The sequence below is a fragment of the Takifugu rubripes genome, chromosome 12 (genome assembly GCF_901000725.2).
Source record: "Takifugu rubripes chromosome 12, fTakRub1.2, whole genome shotgun sequence".
NCBI lineage: Eukaryota > Metazoa > Chordata > Actinopteri > Tetraodontiformes > Tetraodontidae > Takifugu > Takifugu rubripes.
This window is the reverse complement of record NC_042296.1, coordinates 3,658,317-3,680,813: the sequence shown is the minus strand read 5'-3', so window position 1 is coordinate 3,680,813 and position 22,497 is coordinate 3,658,317. Positions and strand designations below refer to the sequence as shown.

Here is a 22,497-nt window from a genome sequence, read left to right as displayed (position 1 = left end):
GGGCGTTAACAGGGCGCCCGCTTTGGTTTTGTTTTTAGCATTACCCTTCAGTGAAAGTGTGATTATTACCTGCCCTTTTTGGAGCAGAAGGGTAGTTACAGATAGGTTGGAAGCACTTGTGCTTAGCTTGACAGGAGGTTGCACAGTTTGGAAAATAAGTTTCTTTTGCTCCATCTGAGCTTTAATTGGCACAGCGCAGCAGCAGACGCCACAGAGCGCCGTGCCAGCAGGCTCATTTGTATGCTGCTGCCGCCACCGCGGAAGGGTGGAAAATAAAGCGTGAGTTTCTTTCATATCCATCTTTATCCCAATCCAACTCAGTAAAATTGCATGTGCATCTTGGCACTAAGTGAAAATATTTCGCACCAGTGTAGCATTTACAATATAAAGTGCCCCTCTCAGAAAGGCTCCTGTATGAAGGTATAGAATGGTCAAATTACAGGTTAAAATGTGTCAAAAATCGACGACAGAGAAGAGTAAAAGCGCCGGTCTCAGAGGAAGGTATTAACATATTTATTACACCGTTAAGAGAACAACAATACCAGAATTATACTGCAAAGTTTCACAGACAGATCAAAGTTTACAGCCCAAAAAACCCAAAAAAATAAAATCCAAAAACAAATTGAAAAAGAAACAAAAAGGGGGAAAAAGCAACAAGAAACCACAGTTCTGACATAGTAGACTGGAAAGCTCTCTAGAGGACACTGACCCCAGGCGATGAAAAGACCCCCTGGCGTCAGCCTACCACTAACCTGTGGTTTTCATGTCTCCGTTAAGTATTGCACAACAACTTCAAAAATCATTTGAGCTCTTTTTTTTTCTTTCTATCACAATTCAATTTTAGAGGACGCAGAACCGAAAAGGGCATGCCTAAAGTCATAATCTTGCCTTAATCTTGGAAATAAAACATATATCTTGTATATTCCCCTTTCTCACATACAGGGGACCTCGGTGAGGTGGACACTTGTTAGCGGGTCTCCGCTACAGAGAGGAGTTAGAAGGCCGGAGGGGAGAAAGGAGAGAAGAGAGAGAGGGAAAGGAACACTTCTCGCCTGTGACCTTTAGCTCGTATACCCAGCGACGGCATTTTTTTCCCCCCCTAAAAAATCTCTTGAAAGGATTGAAACTCTTGCTGAAGTCTAGAAGCGACAGAGGCATAAAAGAACTAAACTTTTCTCTTTTTTTTCTCATTGCTGTTCGTTCATGTTTCAATTGTGTATGAGGTCTGCATTGTTACCAAGTAGTGATATGGTTTTACAGCTGTATGAGCTTCGACTTTGGATTTTTATTTATTTATTATTAATTTTTCCTGTTCTCTAGTGCCCATTTGGTTTAGACTACACCAGTATCAGCGCCGCGACTGATGCTCTTAGCATGCTGTTAGAGGTAGAGTGAGACTTGTTTGCCACAGAAGAAGATGTGGCCGATAAAACATCAAAGAGGGAAGAAATGAAATCAGCCAATGAGCGTTGACGTTCCTGCACATTTCTTTCCTGTAAAACCTCCAAACACGCTAATGTTAAAACAGCCTGGCTGTCTTTTCACAGCTTCGGGAAAAGTCGCTAGTAGGGTGTCGGACACCTTGATTTTGGACGGCTTAACCCTTCAGAGTCAAGAATGAAGGTGTGTTGTTTCGTTTAAACGAGAAAAGGAACAGGGGGTTAGAAAGTACAGAGGGAACAAACGGCCCATTCCATCCTGGGCTTCCACTTGTTCCTTGAGGTCAGAATTTGTAACACGCGCCTGTGTAGCACCGAGGTGTTTGCAGAGCCTTTAGCGTGCATCAGGGTAAGTGCTCTCGAGCTGAGAATGAGAGGTTTGTTTGATTTCCTTCTGAAGTAGCATCTACCCCGATGGAGGAAAAAAAAAAATAAAAAAAAAATAAAGTTGAGGGTGGTGTTCCACCTGTACGACGGCTTAATTAAAGCTAAAGTGGTGCTTAATCTGGAAATCGTGCAATGAGAAAAAGTGGAAGGATTTTTCAAAAACAAATTTCTCAAGAAAGTGGTCACAGCGTTGGCGTCACACTGGCTATTATTGCTCCGGTTTAAATGTAACGCATTTGAATTCACGCTTTCTCATTTCACGATGCCAGACGATCGCCCCCAAACAAAACACTTGGATATTTCTTTGTTCTATGTCAACAAAACCTGCAGAAATATGATCTACGCTACAACCGAATACTCTGCGAGAACAAACCTCTTTTTAAGAAAAAGAAAGAAATTGTTTAAATCTGGATTTTGGTCCTTGGTGTCAGTCTTTGGCTGTTTTGGTGTGTATTTTTTTTTTCTTTTTTATCTCTTGCGTTAATACTGTGATACCTGGTGTTTTGCAGTGTTAAAGCTGTCAATCGGAGTCTACACCTCTGTATTTGGAAAGTTAGTCTGTTAAAATATTTTTGCGTGTTTTAGTAGTTTTGATTTTTTTTTTCTACTTTTTTTTTTTTTTACCTTGTTTTCTAAAAAAAAAACCCAAATATCTAACAAACGTTCAGGAATGTGCATGCACTGTCCGGAAATATGACCAAAAAAAACAGAACAGTTATGGCCACTTTTGTTAGTGAGTTGAAAAGAAGAGAAACTAAAAAAAATGGTGATTTTATATCTTTCTACAATCCGTCTACATCCCATGACCATAAAACCCAATTAACCTGGTCACCATGTCCAAAAAGGCCGATGAAATATGATTCCATGACAACACCAGGATGTGGCAAAGAAACCTGCCGAATGAACCTCTGCGACAGTGCAAATACATTTATGTACGTATGTCACTTGTACAAAACATTTAGATTAGCATTCCGCGCATCATGCTAGTTCTCAGAAAAGATGTGGGTCGGACTCAAGTAGCAGCTCTGAGATATAGCTTGTATCTTTTTTGAGAACAAAGGAAAGTAAAACCTAGAGGACTACGATGGCTCTACCACTTACACAGAATATAGAAAAGCAGCTTGAAAAAAGGGAACATTTCTTTTTTTTTTAACTCTTTTTGCACCAGCTAGGGAGAGAGCGTTATGAAGGACTCAGGAGTTGTGGCCAGTTCGACGTACGATGCATCGTCACAACCGTCCAACACGAATACAATAAATAACCATCGGTGGAACCACGGGACAGAAGTCTTAAACACCATGACATCCACAGAAAAAGAACATGGAAAAAAACGAAAACGTCTTCAGAGAGGACCGAACTTTTTCTGCCCGATCTGACAGCCTCGCCGATGGTGATCTCACTTCCTGTTTGAGCGCTTTGGTAGATCCGCCAATCGCGCGTGTGCAAACTGTCGTGGGTGCGTCCTCCGCGTGTGCAGTGGGTAAACTTCTTGTATCACGTCCAAGAATTCTTTCTTTCGCGTCCTTCGGGGAGACGGATTTGTATTTCCCGGCCCACTGACCTGGATATTATTACTAGTGAGAGGGAAATAGCATTGGTTGAACAGCTGGCTCTGCGTACAATCTGCTGCACATCTGCCCGTTTTATGGCGGTCTGTGGGCCAGAGACTCGGTCCGCTCTCTCCTCCCTCCAGGCGGCGGACTTGTTTCGTTCAGGGTATTTAAATTTAATCTCTTTACAAAGAGTATTGATGGCGTCTTGCTGCTCACTGGATGGGATTCCGTGATACGCAGTTTGGTAAAATGACGTCGGCCGTTTGTTTCCAAATGCACAGGAACGTAAAAAGTGTTGGGGGCGGAAATCAAAACCATTGGAACTCGGAGAGGACAGATATACTCGTCTCGGCTTCACAGCTATCTCTGCTCAGTCTCTTAATATTTACAGGGGAAATAATATAAGATAAGATGACGACAACGTTAACAACAGGCACGACGACAGACAACGAGAATAGCAAGTGTAACAATGAACAATATTTATATTCATTCATTCCAAACAAAGAATATCTTTGTGTTTAAAGTCATGACAAGTCAATATGACCTGATTATGGACCTCCTCCTCCTCTTCCTCCTATGACTGCGCTGCAAAATAGGCAAGAGCGTCGCCATCTCTTTCAATTAGCCATGTTAGCTTAGCATATTTGCAAGGCAATGTAGACAGTCATGCTGCTCAGGGGGCGGCCGGGTTAGCCGCTGTCTGCGGCGTGAGTGCATTAGTGCGGTGTGCCATCCAGGGCAGCGGAGGACGGGGTGCTGGGGGTGGAGGAGCGGGGGGTGGCGGCGGGCGGGGTGGCGGCCGGGCTTCCGGTGCCACTGCTCGGGGTACAGGCGGAGGAGCTGATGGGAGCGGGGATCTCAGACCCTGGGACGCTTCCCTGCTGCTGGCCGGCCTGCTGCTGCTGCTGGGCCTGCAGCGTCTGACCACAGACGTGATGGTGCTTCTCCCAGTCCTTGTGCTGGCAGAAGGAGCCGCAGTAGCGCGCCGTGTTGCAGCCGCTGCACGTCTCACTGGCTTTGCGGCCGCAGTTCCAGCAGCTCTGAGGGACCAACACATTAATGCATCAAGACGGATTCTTTTAATGTCAATGGTTAAAAAAAAAAGACCTAAATCTTTCTGTGCTCTGACAGAAATTAGCATAAAGTGGCTTCAATCTGTTTGGTCTCAGCTGAATTGAAAACACTCTTCTAAAATGCCAGATATTCTGTTGGAAATCTAACAACAAATCACGGGTAGCTCTTTGAACACTTGACTGGCTATTAGCTTTGATTTTTACCCACTAGCTTGTAATTAAAAGAAAAAAACAACATTTTTAAACACCAAAGGTACCCATTACATATGGGATGTTGAATAGATGTTGTGCATCTTAGCGTCTTTCACAGAAAAGGAGACAAAATAAACTTTCAAATATTGATTTTCCTTCCCGTTAATTTAACCACAAAGTCGCAGTCACGGCGTGCATTCCTCAGATGAGGCGCATTAGCTGCGTGAAGTTTCAGCGACTCCAAAACCCTCCAGGTTTTCTTACCTCGCTGGAATCTTCCTGCTGGTTGATGATGATGAGGGCGTCCTCGGCCGCCTGCCGCTTCGCCTCGGCGACGGTGCGCTCCATCTTGGCCCGCTCGCTGCTGATCATTTCGTGGGCCTTCCGCTCGGCCTCCGACACGGCCTTCTGAAGCTCCGACATGGCCTGTCGCTTGACCTCATTCACGGCCTCTTCTGGAAAGAGTGTGGAGACAGAGGAAGTCAAGCCTGCCGCACCTGCAATATAACGTGCAACGTGTCACCCTGTCATCACAACTTCAAGTTCACTGAGTCCTGCTACAGGTCAACGTGGGTCGAGGGCTGCAGATTCACGTTCATGTTCAGATAAACATGCGTAGAGGCCTTAAAAACTACAAAATGCAAAGTGTGAGGATATTTCACTGCTTTTCTTGGTGATTAAACAGACCCTGACAAGGTAATGAGAGTTCAACACAAAATTAAGGCTCCAAATGACAAATGAGACTCAACAGAGAAGCAGAGTGGCAACGTAGCGTGGCGATTAAGGCAAACTGCCAAAAATCAGATTTAAGATATGTGTTGTACTCCTGAAAACAATACAAACGGCCTCAGATGTTAGACTTTAGCTGCTACGATCCCCTACACGCCGCCGATGAATAAGCTTACCTCACGGGTGTTAAGTGCTAGAGCTCCAAACAAACGTCAAAGTAAAAGGAGGCCCTTTTGTTTGCTGCCATCCAGCCTGTAACACCGCTAATTGTGTATGTAAATCAGGCAATTTATATTTAAATTATGCATTTCCATTGTGATCCCAGAGGCCCGTGCAACGAGGGGGGGGGGACCAGTAGGGCGCCGCGCAAGGTGCTTGAATATTTATCGCCAACTGTAAACATTTGCACATTTCCGAGGCAATCGCTGCCGCACTCCGTCGTGAGTTAAAATAATAATAATTTAAAAAAAGAAGTGTTTTGCAATCCTCGCCGGGTCATATTTAAATGAGCCTCTCGTCAACCGGCGTAGATTCGCCTCAAATGAAGAGAACGGCGGGAAAATACTGCGGGGATGGAAATCAGCGGGCGCCGTTTATCTCGCACAAAGACGACAAAAAGAGATTTAGTCCGACAAATTCACTTGACTTCATTTCCCTTTGTTGCGCCGCGCGTGTGAGCGTGTTTTCAACATCCGTCGGAACGCGCCTGTTTGCAAAGACACAGACGTCTCCCTCCGTGGCGACTGAGCTAAATATTTTAAACCGGGGTGGTTTTGCCTTTAACATACTGCGCCGTCTGAAGTTATGGAAATTGCTCCGTCGCGGCGTGATGTACGCGCCACGCGTGGAATTGTGATTACGCGCCGAATGCCTCGGATAGAAGATCGATCAAAAAAAAAATGGCGAGGAGAGGTGGAGAAGAGGAGAGCGGGCAGAGTCCCGACGGCGATGCACAATTCAATTTAAATGCATATTACTTGTTCTCACACATCACGCTCGGTCAATCAAGGGGACAATTTCTTTTCAGCGAGGGGGTTTTAAAGGCAGATGTACTGTAGCGCTGTCGGCGAATGCAAAGCGGATTCCTTGAGCGCCGAACCCTCCTCAGAAAATTCCTTCAGTTTTCCCGTTTGGAAATAACTTTAGGTCAGGCAGATTTCAGTGGAATAGATCCTATATTCAATTTGTATATAGTATATATTAAATAGCGTCTGCTGGGTTTTAAATTTGGCAGAATCCATTCGCTGTTGGGCTGCTGCAGATTTACTGTGAATCAGACTGGGGGGGGGGGGGGGGGGGGGTTACTGCTAGATACTGTAGTCCATGTTTGGCGTCATTAGAATCTTCTCCCCTTTCATAGGACTACAAACATGGATTAATAACTAATGAAGTCATTTATTTCTTCTTCTGGACCTATTTTGTTATTTTACCTTGGACTCGAACCTTTCAGGCAGCAGTTAAACAAAAGCAACATTGTAGCAGTTTATTGTCTATTTTAAAGTGGATGATTTTGGGGGCTGCATCTGGGCCGGCAGGGTTAGGGTTGGGGTTAGGGGGACATACTGGAGGAGTTTGTCCACAATGGTCCTCACAAAGACAGAAGAACACGTATGTTGGTGTGTACGGGATGACCGCGGGCTCACCAGCTTTCTTCCAGATTTCTTCAGGAACATATCCAGAAACAGGCCGGGGCAGCATCTCCCGGTGAATTTCTGAGGACAAAAAACACCCAAAGATGATCACGTGCACGACGAGTAACTGTAAAGAGCCCTGGGATTCAAATAAGGGCCCTCAAATACTCATTTAAGTAAAAGAAATGATAAAAAACGGCGTTAGCCTCGTAGCGGCGCGATGTCCGACCTGATGCTGAGTTTTCTTGCACCGCCGGGCTCTGCTGCCTCGACTGCCCGCTGGCGGCGCCTTTCTTCAGCTCCTCGGCGTCGCTGTACCGCCGGATCCAGTAGTTGAGCTCCTCGCGGTCGGCCTCCTGGCAGCGCCGCAGCACCGTCAGCGAGCGCCGCGTCTTCTCCACCATGTCCATGATGCAGTTCAGCAGCTGGGGGGGGTGGAGGTTGAAAAGGGAGTGGACACGTTCAACGAACAACTTAACGCGTTTACTTTACGTAATGGTGGTATTAAGGGTAAGCGCAGGTCTGGATGTGCAAACGTAATCCAAAATGAGTCATTAAAGTACACACACGGGCTTTTCTGGTCGTAACAAAGACAAACAGTGCGTATAGTAATAAAAATGTTATTACTTTTCTTACATGGTCAAGGTGCTTCCACTCCTCAGCCCACTCTCTGTCCGTCAGCCTGTGGTCGATCACCTCTTCCTGCCTGGTCCCTGAATGCATCCCTGCAACAAAGACAAAGGGCGCGTCAGTGTGGCACATGAGGTGGACGTCCTCGCTCTCCCTACGTGATATACGCTTTATTTAATCCCTTGTCGGGGCGCTCTTCATCCCTTTTATTCCTCCTCCCCACGCCTCCGTTTCTCCCACTTCCGCCCCGCAGGACTCAAATGACAGCTTCCAGTCGGGTGAACATCCATCACAGGGGCCAGACATGGTAAATGTCTCTCCTATTTTTATACCTGAGAGCGCCTCGTCCTTACAGCTTCATCAAGGCTCCGTCTATAAAGGAAAATGACAAATGCGCGCAGCCGCGGCGTCTAACCGCGCTCGTGTTGTGCGCTTGTAGGCTTCACAGAACATTACATCAACCTGCTGTTAAGTCGAGGCAGCGTGATGAATGTAATTATAATAAACCTCGTGTGCCTAAGTGAGACAGCATATTAAGGGCTGATAAAAGGTTTCACAGTCATCTCGACTGTCCCGTAAAGTACTTTCTTTGCCATAGCAACGCCATGCCTATACCACTGCGTGTACTGTATGCACATTGTTGTTTAGTGCTGAAGTCTCAACATGGAGCTGAGTTTGCAGAGCTATTAGCATTAGGGCAGCTAATGCTAATGGGCCCTGTCAGGTTCGATAAGACAATTTCGGCAGTTTGAGTGTCTGAAAGAAAGTCTGAAAGAAATCCGATAAATGTTTACGACGTAAAACCGGCCCGTCAGGTCGGAATTTTACAATCATCTGCTGACTCCTGGTGATCAGATTTTTCTAGCTGTGTCAACATGAAACCAGCCACAGATCACATTCTGCTAGGACCAAACCGAATACTCCTGGTGTACCCCAGGTTGTTGCCCGTTTATTTTTTATGTTGGATGAGTGCGTTGCCCCCTGCTGGCGGGGGTCGCCCTCGCGCTCTCACCTATGGGCCTGGCTCTCTCTCTGATCTCCCGGTGATTGGAGGCGGGGTGCCTGTAGGAGTCTCTGTAGTGGTGTGCGATGGCCATGTCGTCCAGCCGGTAGTGTTGTGGGGGGAGCGGACCGGGGTGGGGCAGGCCGTTGGGCTGGTAGGAGAGTCCGTTTGATGGGCTGAAACGCTGTGCGGGGCTTATGGTGCAGGGCCGTTTACTGGGGTGGACATCTGGGTGCAGGCTTCCATCTCGCTCAAAGCCATTCTCTTTGGTTCTGGAGACACACAGACAGATGGACTGAAGGACTGCAGAGAAAGAAATTTTAAGGATAGACACACACACACATTCATGTCCACATAGCTTTCAGGGGATCAGGTGGATCTTTGCTACCCTGCTTCTAAAGATTAATGTGTCCAGGTGCGTTGCATGTGTGTGTTGCAGTTCCATCCTCCCACTCTTTCTCTCCCTCTTGCCACACTCCTTCACTTTCCTTTCTCTCGCCCTCCTCTCCCTTGCTCATCCCTCTCTCCGATGAACAGATTGAACTTCTTAATGAGCTGTTTTTATGGGCTCCTAATGCTCATCCAAAGCTCTCCATATGCTCTTTCCCTCCATCCGTCCGTCTCTTGCTGCCTCCCTCCCACCATCCATCCATCTCAACCCTCCCCCCAACTGCACCAGCTACTCTGCAACAATGTTTACATGTGCAGAAACTGGGGACATGAAGACTGCAAGGTTTTCAGAAATGTTCCCAAAAAACTCAGGAGCGAGGTTGCGCAACACTTGTAAAATTTGAGTCTTTTAGCACAAAAACATTTTTTAAACTGGTGCAAAAGGGTTGAAATGATAAAATATAGCCTCTAATAATGTGAATTGTCACAAACACCCATAATTACTCCAGTTGAAGCCATTTTCATTTCTAAACATCAAACATCTAAAAGCTTCTATAGGAGCTGTTGCAAAACAGCTGCTGTGGTGCTAATTTGTATGAATAAATCTGAATTGATGAGTGTTGGTATACTATTTTTTTCTCTTTAATACAGAATCTCAGAACAATAGTGGATGTTTAATGACCTTGAATAACATTAGTGGAATTGTACAAATTGCTGAAGTACACGAGTCAGCAATTTATTTATTTTTAAAAAAGAAACTCATTCTTCAGATAATTTACAATCAGTTTATTTATGTATTATTCATCCAACAACATTATAGTTCTTTCTGCAAATATTGGCATTAACGAGGGCCTATTGATGGTAAAACTTTATCTCTAATTAAGGATTCCCGTTCAAATTCCAATAATCTAACAGAGAGGCCTCACAAGCAGCCGTACAGAGCAAAGCTAAGCAGAATCCAGAGGTGCTTAGCTGGCTCTGCTGGAACTGGAGACTCATCTGTATGCGTTTTCAGCCCATCTCCCTTGGCACACACGTGGACATGTGCACATTCAGACCCTGAGACTCCCAGAGATCCTCAGACTCCAACACAGATACCTTCTTACAGCACCTTTGCTTCCCCTATATGGTTTCTGTCCTGCACACACACATGCACACCTTTTCCCTTAAGCTCTCTGCCCTTTGCAACCACAGAACCTACAAATATGCAGGAATTACAGAAGACGTCTGCTTATTCCACCAGAAAATAATTCATATCACATCTGGCGTTTTCTCTCCCCCCCCGAAGCAAATATAAAAAGTATATTTTCCTCTCCTCTGCCTGCAGCAGGGGATTTATTTCAAACGACCCCATGCACCCTGTTTAAATAGCACGTGCACAACTTTGATTCTGAGAGTTAAAATTTGTACACACGCAGACAAAAAAAAGATCTCGAGATAAATGTGGTTATTCCATTGGAGCATCATCTTAAGATATACGGCTCCACGCGTCACTGGTCTGGGAACTGGGCCGGAACGTTGCACACACACTGTTTGGAAAAGCCCCGTAAAAGAGGGATAATTGATGGGTCCACCTTCAGAGGCTCAGCTGATGCCATTTACAAAAAAGCTGACAGGACTTTGGCTGATAACTAAAGAATCATGGTGATATCTTTATCATCCACTCAAACTTGGGATTTTGTGTGCAACACTGTTTGGATCTGGCACATTAGGAACCAGAGCCTGGACGCTGGAGTCCATCAGGGTGTCCTGGTATTAGCTTCAACCATCTGAGATTTTATTCCACCCACCTATCGGGCGTCCTCCTCTTTCCATTCTCGTTGACATCCAGCAGGAGTTCAGAGGAGTCGACCGGGGAGGTGGTGCTAGTGTCCAGCAGCAGCTGCTCGTGCTGGGCCAGGTACTGAGCCGGGTTCTGCTTGGCCAACCTGGCACAGTGGAGCAGCTCCCTCTGAAGGAGCGGCAGGTTGGCCTGCGAGAAACAAGACCGATCGTTGTTGAGTGAATCCGAAGAACATAAGCGAGAAAAAGAGATTAAAAAAATCCAAGCAAAGAAAAACCTCAGAGGGACCAAAATCAAAACCCAGAAATGGCGTTGGATCCACTTTCATTTCAAAATCACGCCTTTTCCTTTCCCCCCCATGTTATCCAAGCTGCCGTTTGCTCGTTATCCCGCTGGACGAGCGTCACGTCTCATGACCTGCGGCGCATCAACACCCACTGCATCAGCTCCGCTCTGCTCTCCCCGGCGCAGCGCTTTTTGTGTCGGCTAACAGGGTCACACAGGTACGGCTTCAAAGACATCTGATGGGCTCTATTCCCACGCAAGAAGATGAAAGCGTTGCATCAGGCGGGCATCAGCCTTTGGAAGCTGGGGTTTAAGGTCTGTTAATGTTTGTTCTGTCCCGACACGCAATCTCTCGCTTCGTCACCTTCAAGTTTCGCCATCTAGGAAAGCTTTGATTAGTTCCCTCACTGTTGTTTTCGGCTCGTTCGGTACAGGAAACTCTGTCTTGCGTCTGCGATAATTGCCTGGACCGAAAGAAATGTCAAGCGCAGGCCCCGGCCTACCTGTCTGAGTTAATGGTCCATTAATAGTTTATGATCATAATTACATTCTGGAAACAAAAAGAGGCGTTAAATAGATCGCTCTGACCCTGGCGAACTCATATTCCATTAATTAGACTTTGTCCTAACGGCCAGGAGACATCGGATACATCAACAAACAAGGTCGGAGTCAAGAAAGGCAGAGCGCAGGAGAGAGCGGATCGCTCTTCAGATGATAAAACGCGGCGCTTTGCTCCTGTTCGGTTATGCTAACCCACATCTGCACTTGCATGAAAGGAAAATTCCAAGTGCTCCGCGGCAGCCAGAGCCCAAATCCAGGCGGGATGATTTAGTGCAAAAATAAAGCCCCTGTCACAGCGTCCAACCGCTTTTGAATGCTTTTTGAACATGCTGCGCGTTCACCCACCGTCTCCTTCTGAGGAGTTACTATCTAGTCCTGCTTCAACTATTTGAACACTGTCGGGACTCTTTCTTCAGCTCACTGCGTTAATTCTCGGGCCCATCGCGCTTCTCGTCGCTCGAGAACAACTTAAAAGTACATCCGAGACAAAAACCTGAGCCACAAACGAAGGGACATTGTCGGAGCGCTAGCCTGCTGCCGTTCCGTCGCTAATGCTGCGTTGTTTATGAATTCTGTATTTCCAGTAAACAGTCCCAACCGGTTTGCAGAGGGTAGAAGGGGAGAACGGAGTTGAGGAGGGGTCGGCTAGGGCTAACGTTAGCGTAATGAAAAACTCAGAGACCTGACAAGCATTGTTGCAGCTGTGCTGCTGCAAAACCTCCCGCGCACCTCCGACTGCTGCTGCTACCATATGGTAGCTGGCATTAAAGACCCCGCAGTGGGAAGACACTAAAATTAGACTGGGGAGAGAGGCAGGGAAGGAGCGGTGGAGGGGCTGGGGGGGGGGGGGGCTGCTTTGATTCCGCAGCCATCCCAGTGATACACTAACCATCTGGCAAGGAGAGCAGAGGGGAAGGAGGGAGGGAAGGAGAGAGGAGACGCAAGAAGGTGAGTCAAAGCAGACGTGGATGAGGGGGCTTAAAAGCAGAGGGACGGCGACGCGGGAGGAGACGGAGAGGACGCCAAGTCTCCGTTTGTGTCAGGAGCGGCGGCACTTTTTACCGCAAGACGCGCTGGATATTACAGGCTCGTGAAGATCGGTTCACACATGTGCACATCTGCAAACGCACACGGAGCGAGATGATATCATGTTCAGGGAGAACCAGCTGTCTCTGCCGCTCATAAATAACATTTAGCTCATACCTGTCACTCACAGCGTGGGCGGTGGGGGGAGAGGGGGGGGGGGCAGAGATTGTGGAAGAACGGAGCACTACGTTATTAATGGTTGTAGAACTGAATAGGAACAAAGCGAGGAAACAAAACAGATCTCTTTTGGCAGGTTCATAATTGAAACATGTGTTGAGGCTGTTGGAGTCTCGGCACCGCGGCGACATCTCGGCCTCGAACCTCCAAATCCCGCAGGTATTCGGAATAAACAGCACGTGCGTCCCGAACGGGCCCGTTTTTATATCTGTCACGATGCCCCTGGACGTCTATACATGGAACATGTGTAAATAATGTCAGCGTGCAAATGAAATCAGACCACATCATGCAGATCAGAGAAGGAAGGAGGGAAAATCAAAATGTCATGGACGGATAGCAGGAACGGGGAGATAAAGATCCCCAGCGTGCACATCTGGGCCGAATCTGGCTAAATGGCTTCCAGACTAGGTCGGTGGGGCAGGCGAGGCTTGTGCAATGAGCGTGCATTTGAACGTGTACCTTCAGAAAGGGGATGACAAAAGGTCGCAGGGGAAAGTTGGTGGCTTCTTGCAGCTTGGAGTGGAATTCTTCAATGGTTAGCGTGGAATTCTGGAGCAAAGAGAAAACACATGAGTGCATGTGGAAGGAATTAGCTGATATTACTTATTGGAAGCTAAGCTACATCCTGGCCTAAGAGAGAATGCTTCAGGTTTTCTTTTCTTTTTGAAGCAAAGACACGCATCTCCAATTAACGAAGAGCAACGCGAGATCCCGGCAACGGGAGCGATCCTGCACGAGAGAGGCGATTCCTCTGAACACATGAACGATATGATAACACAGGATGTGACTCATTGTCCAAAGGCGTCCGAACTGCTTCATGATCCCACGGGCGAGACGTTTACAGCTCAGATCACCTGGCTAATACCTGCTGGACAAGAGCAATCACTGGATCACCGTGATCGTCCGGGAACACAAACACGGAAGGGAAGCATTCTGGATCCAGTAATAGATGGCGATATTCAGATCTTCTTTACATCCTATGATTGGTCTTTAAATCCTGACAGGTTACAGGAAGCACTATTTTTAAACGCCGAGAGCAAAAGACAAAGGAGGTTGGGAGCATTCACGCGGGGGGCGGGGGGACCTTCAGCGAGCCAAATAAACAAGAAAGAAGAAAATCAAACACAACAGAGAACATGGAATAAAAAAACACCCCGGCAGATTATTTATTCCTCCGCACGCTCTCGCGCGTTATTTCCCAGACCTGAATTTTGTTACATTCAGCCTTACATCTGTTCGCCCAGATTGCGTCGGGGCTGTTCTTGACAGCTCCCGAAGCCTCCCGAGTCTCCCTCTCTCTCCCTCTCCACATCGCGCGGCTAGCTAATTAACGGTGTCACTCTTTTCAACAAGGAAGGCGAGGATGGAGAGATGGCGAGCGAGAGAGAGAGAGAGAGAGAGAGAGAGAGAGAGAGAGAGAGAGAGAGAGAGTGGAGGGTGGGTGTGCCGGAATGACACAAGAGAGGTGTGCAGACAAGAGAAAGTAAACACAGCCAAGCCAAAAGGAGGCTATGCTCTGAGAGGCTAATTAAAGAAAAGGCACCCCCCCCCTCTAATCCCCCGCTTGTTATACGCACATATTCTCAGGTCATGCAGACGTGTGGCAAATGAGATATTTTTTTTCCATAAATGCATCCTTCATATCAACTCCGCCAGCATCTGTCTTATTAAATCTCTGATGGTTGGGTTTGTTTGGATTTTTCTTCTATTCATTTATTTCGCACATCGCGACCGTCGCTGTGCGTAGATGCCGCCGAGTCGTGTTTTTAGCACAGCGAGGAAGTCTTTCACATCTCTCTTTCTATTTAAGAGCTGGTGAGTTCCGATCGGTGACAAAAGCAGATTAAAAAAAGGTTTTCTAAATTAATTGTGTACGTTTGAAAGCCTGTCGTTGTTGTCAGGGGCAACGGGGGGCATTTCCAGGAGGGAAATGAACTCTGTCCTGAGCCTCCGGCGAGACACGCGTTCAGACGGGCTCCCTGACCTCCGGCTGACCTCGCCAACACTCACCACCAGTCCCAGCACCAGCGTGCGGACGCGCTCGCCGATCTCGGGCGAGATGTCGTTGCCGAACTGCTGCAGCGTCGTCAGGAAGCGCTTGAGCTTGCTGAGCTGCCGGGCGCCGCAGGCCGGCGGCAGCTGCTGGTTGGCCAGCGATGACGAGGAGGAGGAGCTCGGCCCGTTGCTGTAGCCGTTGGGAGGGGAGGGGGCGCCGTTGAGGGCCGTCGGCGAGTGACTGCTGCCGTTGGTTACTGCAAGGAAAAAGACATTTCTGGTTAAATAGTCAAAACCGACCGCTTAAAATGTGCTTTACATCAAGGCGACGCGTCCTTGGCGACTGGTCGTTCATCCCAAACTGGCGTCAAAACAGAGTAAACATCAGGTTTTGTCTGCAGCAACAGAAAACCATTTTCTGACCTTTATTAACTCAAACAAGGGGACACGCGTACGACCACTCAGGTGTTTGGAACTACTTTTTCCACCTGACACAGTCTCTGCGCTCGCCTACGCTGCGTATCGATATGTAGCGATACAACCAAACGCAGCCCTCAACATTTGCTTCCAAGCGTCTGGGTCCATTTGATCCTCCGCAGCATCCTCTCATTAGGACACCCCCCACCCCCCCACCCCACCCCCACCCAACGCTCCTCCCCCACCTCGCTCTCGCCTTCCTCCCGCACGATCTAAACAAGCGGGGACGACCTGACCCCACCCACGTGTGACGGGGGGCGCCTACAAAGAGATACAAGACGGTGAAGCTTTCTCTCTAATGAGATTAAGTTCCGACTGGTGGGCCGCGCACCCCCCCTCTGGCCGCCGTCCAGAGCCGCCGCTGTAAAGCGAGGGGAGCGACACTCGTGCTGCATCTGGTAACAATTACGTCGGGCGGCAATCAAAGCATACGGCTTTGTTAAAAACCTTTGGCATGTGTAATGAGAGAGTCGACTCTCGCCCCCCCCCCCCGATGTTAATTGCGGCGTGGAAGCGCTCGCAGCAGACGGAGGGAGACCGACGGTTTGGGAGAGAGTAAATACTGGGGAGCGTGAGTGATCGAAAGAGAACAAAAATATTGGCCCTGTTGCAGAGCGCTATTAATGAAGCCTGGAGTGCTCGGGGCACTCCAAACCGCAGGGCTCTCCGTGTTTTATTTATTTAATTCATTCTAGTGCTCTTCATGGAAGTGGTTAACTACTTCTGCTACTGCGGTTCACTCGTGAGGCTCAGCCCGTGTCACGATTCACGTGTGCGAACGTGTGCGGGGCCGCATTTTTGTTCAGCAGGCAGGTTTAGAAAAACCACCTCTTTAGCTCATAGAGTGCAACAGTTTGTTGTGCAGACAACCCATAATAACTAGATTTAACTTTTTTTTTTAACAGTAGTTCACATTTAACGACACAGGAACAACTGCAACGCCACCTCCAGGAACTCAGGAAAGCAGAGACGTTAGCATTGAAACGCCATTTGGAACAACACAATAGGGACTATTAGCATCTTTAGAAGGTTGGGAAACATCTGACTATTGCAGCAGTTTAGGGTGCATAGTCATGAAGGAGGCTAAATACAGGTAGCGGTTAGCATCATGTAATTAAGATACATGCTAATTATGTTTCTGGGACCTTTCCCCTCCTGTTCAGGTAGGTAAACTTTCAAAAAATCCTATATAAAAACCCCAAAAATCAGAAGGTTATTCACAAGGTCATAACTATTATTCAGTAACAGAGACAATACCTGGTTAATGGCCCAACGCAGAGAAGAATTCTTCAGTTATACTCACATGTGGTGGGGGTGTAGGAGCTGTTGCGGGGCGCTCCTTGCGTGCTGGGTGGGGGTGGCATCGTAGGGGGGGTTAACCTGGACTGTGTCTTAACGTCCGCAGGTGAGTCGGGCATGGTGGAGTGCTTCCCAGTGCGATCTGAGGGGAAACAAAGTCAAAAATAGACGGTGAGAAATCATCGTCATCCAACATTTGTGCGTTGTTTATGCATGAGCAGAGAGGCTTTATCGTGATAACAAAGCGCCTGGGAGGCGCATCAGAGGCCGCTCGTCGTGCGTGGCTTTGTCTCGCAGTAGCCGCCAGTACTCTGATGCTGGGTGCTTTGGGAACTACAATCAAACCTTTCGCAACCTGTTGTACGCAGCAAGTAAGGGACAAAATGGATGAGAATGAAAGCAGAACGGGGTCTTCTCCAAGGGGAAGGCTGCAAGAACGAGGGTGGAAGAAGGCAAACCTGTTGGGTCGAGTGTATCCGAGGCTATGTAAACGCTAGCGCTGCGGCGTGCCAACCGTTTGGATCCGCAGTGTGAAGTTTAAACAAGATGAAAGGGAAATAGTGGCGTGCGAGAGACAGGAGAGCCTAAGCCTGTTAGCCATAGGCTCGGGCCCCAGAAGCTCTCCGGCTGGCTGCTGCCGAGGTTCACTGTGACTAAGTATTTTAGTCACGCTAACTGGGCTTCAGCAGGCGAGCGGATGAAAGATGGAGATGTCACTGAAAGAGTAAACAGTGTTGCTCAACTTCTGGATGGAACAGTTGAGGTCGTTTTAGTTGTTTGAGATCTTTGACTTTCATAAATTATGCAGGGGGATAATGGGGTACCGAAATGGTACCGAGGCTAACACACGCTAATACTGCCAATCATCAATCTTTAAGCTAACGTATCAGATTTTAACGATGGATTGTGGTTTTTAAAAAAGACCCGAGGTGACAGCAGAGTGATGGTCCCAACCTTTAATCGTCTATTCAACGAGCTGAATTCCTGCTGCCTCCATCGCTCTGATTCTTCTGACCTGGGCATTCTGAGAAAGGTTTAATGCTCAGATTTCCCCAAAGTCCAACTGTTTATTTTAACCCACAGCTAAAAAGAAAAAGAGAGAGATCGAAAACAGTCGTATAGTATCATATACTGTAGGCTTGCCAAAAAATATGATCGGTAAAAGAAATACATTAAAAAAAGGCCAGACCAGAGGTAATTCATCATTTTCCAGGCAGACACAAAGACACACGTGTAACTAGTCCAACTTAAATAGTGACAAGTAACCGTGTCACACATGGCTCTACTTATCCTGTCCTGAGCTCATGCGCTTCTGTATATTGGCTTTAAAGATTGGCTGGTAATTTATGCCCCAGTTCACTTGAGCTATTGTTAGACACAACGACATATTTTGGCCCTAATTGGCATATAATTAACCCAGTCGTCATGGTGACCTCAGGCAGGCGTAATGATTTTTTACGGCGATAATGCATCAATTATTTCTCGGTCACTCCCTTCCAAAGGTAATAAGACAACAAAACTACAGGGTGGCAGGCCAGAGCTGGAAGCTGAGGTTCCTGTGCACGTGGGTGGATGACGTCATTAAAACGCCCTCAGCTGAACCAGGATCAGGGTCCGCGGCCCTTCGGAGAGCGAAGAGATGAAGCCCGACACGACACACACACGCTCCCACCCGCTGATTTATGAGCGCCATCTTCTCTGTTTCTCATTTGATTGAGAACGCCGCAAAAGTGTATAAGCAGAATAAAATCAATGGCGTCATGCTAACCAACAAGGCCTGCGCCCCGCCACTCACTCCGCAGTCGCTGGGCCACTTGGATCGATAGTAATACACCCCCAACAAGGTAATTCACCTCCTCTTTGGGGAACATAAAAATACATCTTTGAGGCGATTACTGAAAACAGCTCGCGACGTGAGCGCGTGCCGTTGATCTCCACCAGTTTCCAAAGATGCCGGTCAGAGGAGCCACATCCAAACGGTGGGGGTAGGATAATATGTGCACATGCATAATTCACTTCATAAGAGCGCCACTTCAGCCTTAAACAACCTTTAAAACAAAGTTGGGCGTCTCCACTCTAATGGGTCTGTTTAATGTTAATGGACGAGCCTCACAAATATTTAGCGTCCATTCATTAGCTCCGTTACCGCCCGGCAGGCAGAGCTGTGACCCGCATCCTCGGCCTGGACAGGTATTGATGCGCCGAGCTGTAATGGGAAGGGGGTGATGAGTGCTTTGATTTTGTCGGAGTCGCTTTATGACTTCTCAGAAGTGCTGTTGTCCGGCAGTTAATGGATGGCGAAGGATGAGGCCGATTGCCGGAGTGCTAGCAATTAGCTATAAAGAAGAGAAGATGTGGCCACTTTCACTCTTCGCAGACAGAGGTGCCGAAACTGCCGGCGGGGATACGGATGGATGAGGCCGATTAACGCCCGTCAAGGCTGTGGTTTTATCTCAAACGTCTTGAAGAAGCTTTCAGCGTAAATATCTGAAGAGGCGAATATCGGGGTGCTAAGGATGGCTCATTAAACGTATTTGGCACTTTGTTACAGTTATCAACGCAAACGTGTCGAGGGTAATTAAAGATATAAGAGTGAGTTACGAGGAGAATTAGGAATTAGAATGAGGCTTTCTCAGAGTTGACCAGCAGTGTGTAGGAGACAGCGCGCAGACAAAAATGTGTTGCTGATTAACTTTTGGAGACTTTACCTCCAGGTTCCAGTTGTGTTGACGTAACACGCTCAGTCCATTAAGATGAGCGTTGGGTCGGCTCAGGGCTCATCTTTTAATATATCCAGAAATCAGACACCCTCCACGCTCTCCAAAAATGTCTTTTTTTCCACTCTTTAATCTCTGAGCGATCCATCCCTCTGATTTACAGACAGATCCTAGAAAGGAGGCCGAACCCCTGGACTAATTCCGAACAGTCAAAAGGATGTCTTCAGGCTTACATCACCCATTTCCATCGTCCGTGATTACGTGATCCTAGATGTTTGCAAAAATCTCTTTCTTTCCCCCCCTCTCTTTCCCCTCGTGCCTGCGCTCTCGTCTAGCCTTTCGGCTCAAAGAAACAAGATTTTATCCCCCCGCTGAATTGCGATGCGTGCCTTTTCCGAGCTTGCGTGCGGGTTTCATCACTCGCCGAAAACAAAGTTGTTGCAGCGAAGAACGCGGTCCCCGAGAAACCAGGAGGACTTCGCTAACCCGCACCTCAAGGCCAAAACACAAAGTTGTATCAAAACCTCGGACGTTTCGTCATCACACGGGGTCAAATTGTGTTCAGATCACCTTGGAAACCAGGGGGCAGCACAGTGTTTCAGCGCACTGGCGCTCGCTGGAAGGACGACGAACTCTATCACAGGGAGATCGAGTCAAGCGATCTCAATTACACACTTCATAAGCCCGCGCCGCCGCCGTCGCACGTGGTGGCGTTCGCATGCTCGCACATGAGTGCGGCGGTCGTGCTGTTGGAGACCCGGAAAACGATGCAATAACAGTGGCGGTGATGTGCCGCGCGAGAGCACTTCACACGGGCAAACGCCGCTCTGCAAAACGACAATGGATTTCAATCACGCTGGGTGAATTTGCGAGAGGCGGCGGCCGCGAGGAAAACAATTTACGCCCGCGTGAGTGCGAGACTGTATTAGTCAGCCATGGATATCTTCATCACCATCATCACCACCATCATCATCATCATCATCGTGGAGTTAAATGGGGGAAAAAAATGCACGTAGGCTGACCCGCAGGTGCAGCTGAACATATAACCTGGACTTTCTACCTCCAGCGCTCGCATTGATTTGCAGGTGTGGAGAAGCTGCAGGGAGCCTGCGAGAATGCGCGCCCATTTTTGTGCAGAGCAGCGCTCGTGGGTCTGATTCCCCCCCCATACACACACACACACACACACACAAACAATACCCCACACACAGGCGTGCACACGGGAGAGCAGTATGCAATAACCTGTGATGAGACGGACGGCGGGAACAGATGAAGCGATGCAGAGATGGCGCGATAGTAGCTCGTGGTGATTGCTCTGGGTGGTGGGTGGGAGGGGGAGGGGGGGGGGTGGATACAGATGGAGAGAACGAGGAGGAGGGAGGTGATGAAGTGGGGACAGGTGGGTTGATTGAGATTCAGGAGCGGTTACGCCGGGAAAAACTGGGGAAGTCCATCGGTATGCAAGTGCGGTAAGCCCTCGCCTCTTTCCATCATCCCCCCTCTCCAGCAGCCCCCCCCCCCACACACACACACACACATGAGGGCAGCAAGCAGGTGGAGAGGCATGCAGAACATGTCCCATCAAACTCCACCTGCTTGTCAAGAAGATGTATGAATTAAACGACCGTACCTCAACAGAGAAATACATATGCAGAGAGGGGCACGCACAGCTGCAAAGGTGTGTGTGCAAATTGCCTCTCTCTCCCTCTCTCTCTCTTGCACACACACACCTGAGAGAGATATTATTTATTCCGCTCCTGCAGCAGATGCAGGTTGCAGCAGCACCATCGCCGAGTCCCTTTGGACTGTGTCCTTTCCTCATTTATTCGACAGTTCTCCCAGTTTTATTCCATCATTTCCATCTAAAGGGGGAAAAATATCTTCACTGGTTCTTGTAAACTGGACAACCGCTGGCCGTTGCCGTGGCAGCGACTTTGGCCACAATGTGCATCCCACCCAGACTTGTTTTGCCAATTAAATGATCACTAATTACATGAAAGTTAGAATATCTAAAAACATTTTCTGGATTTTGAAAAACCATCTCACATTGACCTGCTAAAGGGGGACATTTAATTGTTCAAATGAGTTCAATAGGAGCCTTCCAAAAGGAAATATAGTGAAATTAAACCAAATATATCATAAACCAAAATCGTGCAAAAGTGCAAAACTCCGAAGCCCTAAAAGCAGATTTGCTTGGTGCTGATGGTCCGTCACCCACGTTCGTGTTTTTCCTCTCGCTGCAACATTGTGTGTTTACACTGTGTCAAGCCAGCAAAGACATAAGGAGATTTCTCAATCACACACACACGAGGTCTGAGCGCCATCTGCTCCATCTCACAAACATTAGCACGCACGCTCGCGCTAACACAAACGCGGAAACACAAAAAGGAAAGGCGCAAATCCTGCTAAAACGCCTCTGACTGCACACCCACGTGCGCGCACGCTCATACCGGACAATAAAACATATGTGCCGCATAACTTTAGAAGTCCAGATTTATAGCGGTGTCTGCTTTAGCCATCTGTTGATGTGAAGCCTGTTTTGCAGGGAAAGGAGAGGTTTGGAGGAACAAACCAGTGATTCGGGGTCCCAGGGCCCTCGGCCTCAAATCCAACCGCTACACTGGAGGATCCCGTAAAATACAGACAGACAGACAGACAGACAGAGAGATGTAATAAACCCAGGACAAAAGAAAGACTTGCCAGGGAGTGGTAGAGGACGTTTAACAGGTAGGGAACTAATATCGTCGGTTATTCTGCTCTGTATTTACGGCTTAGCGTTCCCACGAGGATGCTAGCAGATGCTAGCAGCAATTAGGTTTACATAATCTTCAGTATCACATATTGACAGTATTCTTTGGTAAGATTGGGTCTTAAGATGATTCTGAGCCCGGAGAAACTCTTTTTTTTGTTATAGATTTCTGACACCGAGCTAAACCAGAGCCAAGCGACTCTGTCTGGGGACCCATTAAAAATTAATCAACAAAAACACATTTTTGCTGCCACCCACACAGCTTTATTCTCCCTCGGTTCTACGCATCCACTGCAGGATGGAAACTGTTGACTGTGGATCTGCGCCGTGACGACGGCCGA

At 47.9% G+C, this 22,497-nt stretch overlaps 1 protein-coding gene across 4 annotated transcripts in view; it reads right to left on the bottom strand.

Annotated features, from left to right (window-relative positions):
* Positions 1-491: 491 nt before the first annotated feature.
* runx1t1 (RUNX1 partner transcriptional co-repressor 1) overlaps positions 492-22,497 on the bottom strand; it is a 39,298-nt gene continuing 17,292 nt past the window's right edge. The window contains exons 2-11 of one of the 4 annotated variants that reach the window (XM_029845133.1): positions 16,695-16,832; positions 14,930-15,171; positions 13,379-13,468; positions 10,818-10,999; positions 8,647-8,909; positions 7,641-7,729; positions 7,234-7,429; positions 7,017-7,085; positions 4,909-5,141; positions 492-4,419 (exon numbers count right to left, since the gene is read on the bottom strand). In XM_029845133.1, coding sequence (XP_029700993.1) covers positions 4,096-4,419; positions 4,909-5,141; positions 7,017-7,085; positions 7,234-7,429; positions 7,641-7,729; positions 8,647-8,909; positions 10,818-10,999; positions 13,379-13,468; positions 14,930-15,171; positions 16,695-16,832 — 1,826 coding nt within the window. In that variant the 3' untranslated portion in view covers positions 492-4,095. Of the gene's footprint in view, positions 4,420-4,908; positions 5,142-7,016; positions 7,086-7,233; positions 7,430-7,631; positions 7,730-8,646; positions 8,910-10,817; positions 11,000-13,378; positions 13,469-14,929; positions 15,172-16,694; positions 16,833-22,497 lie in introns of all 4 variants that reach the window. The other 3 variants (XM_029845132.1, XM_029845134.1, XM_003977554.3) reach the window with 3 other exon arrangements.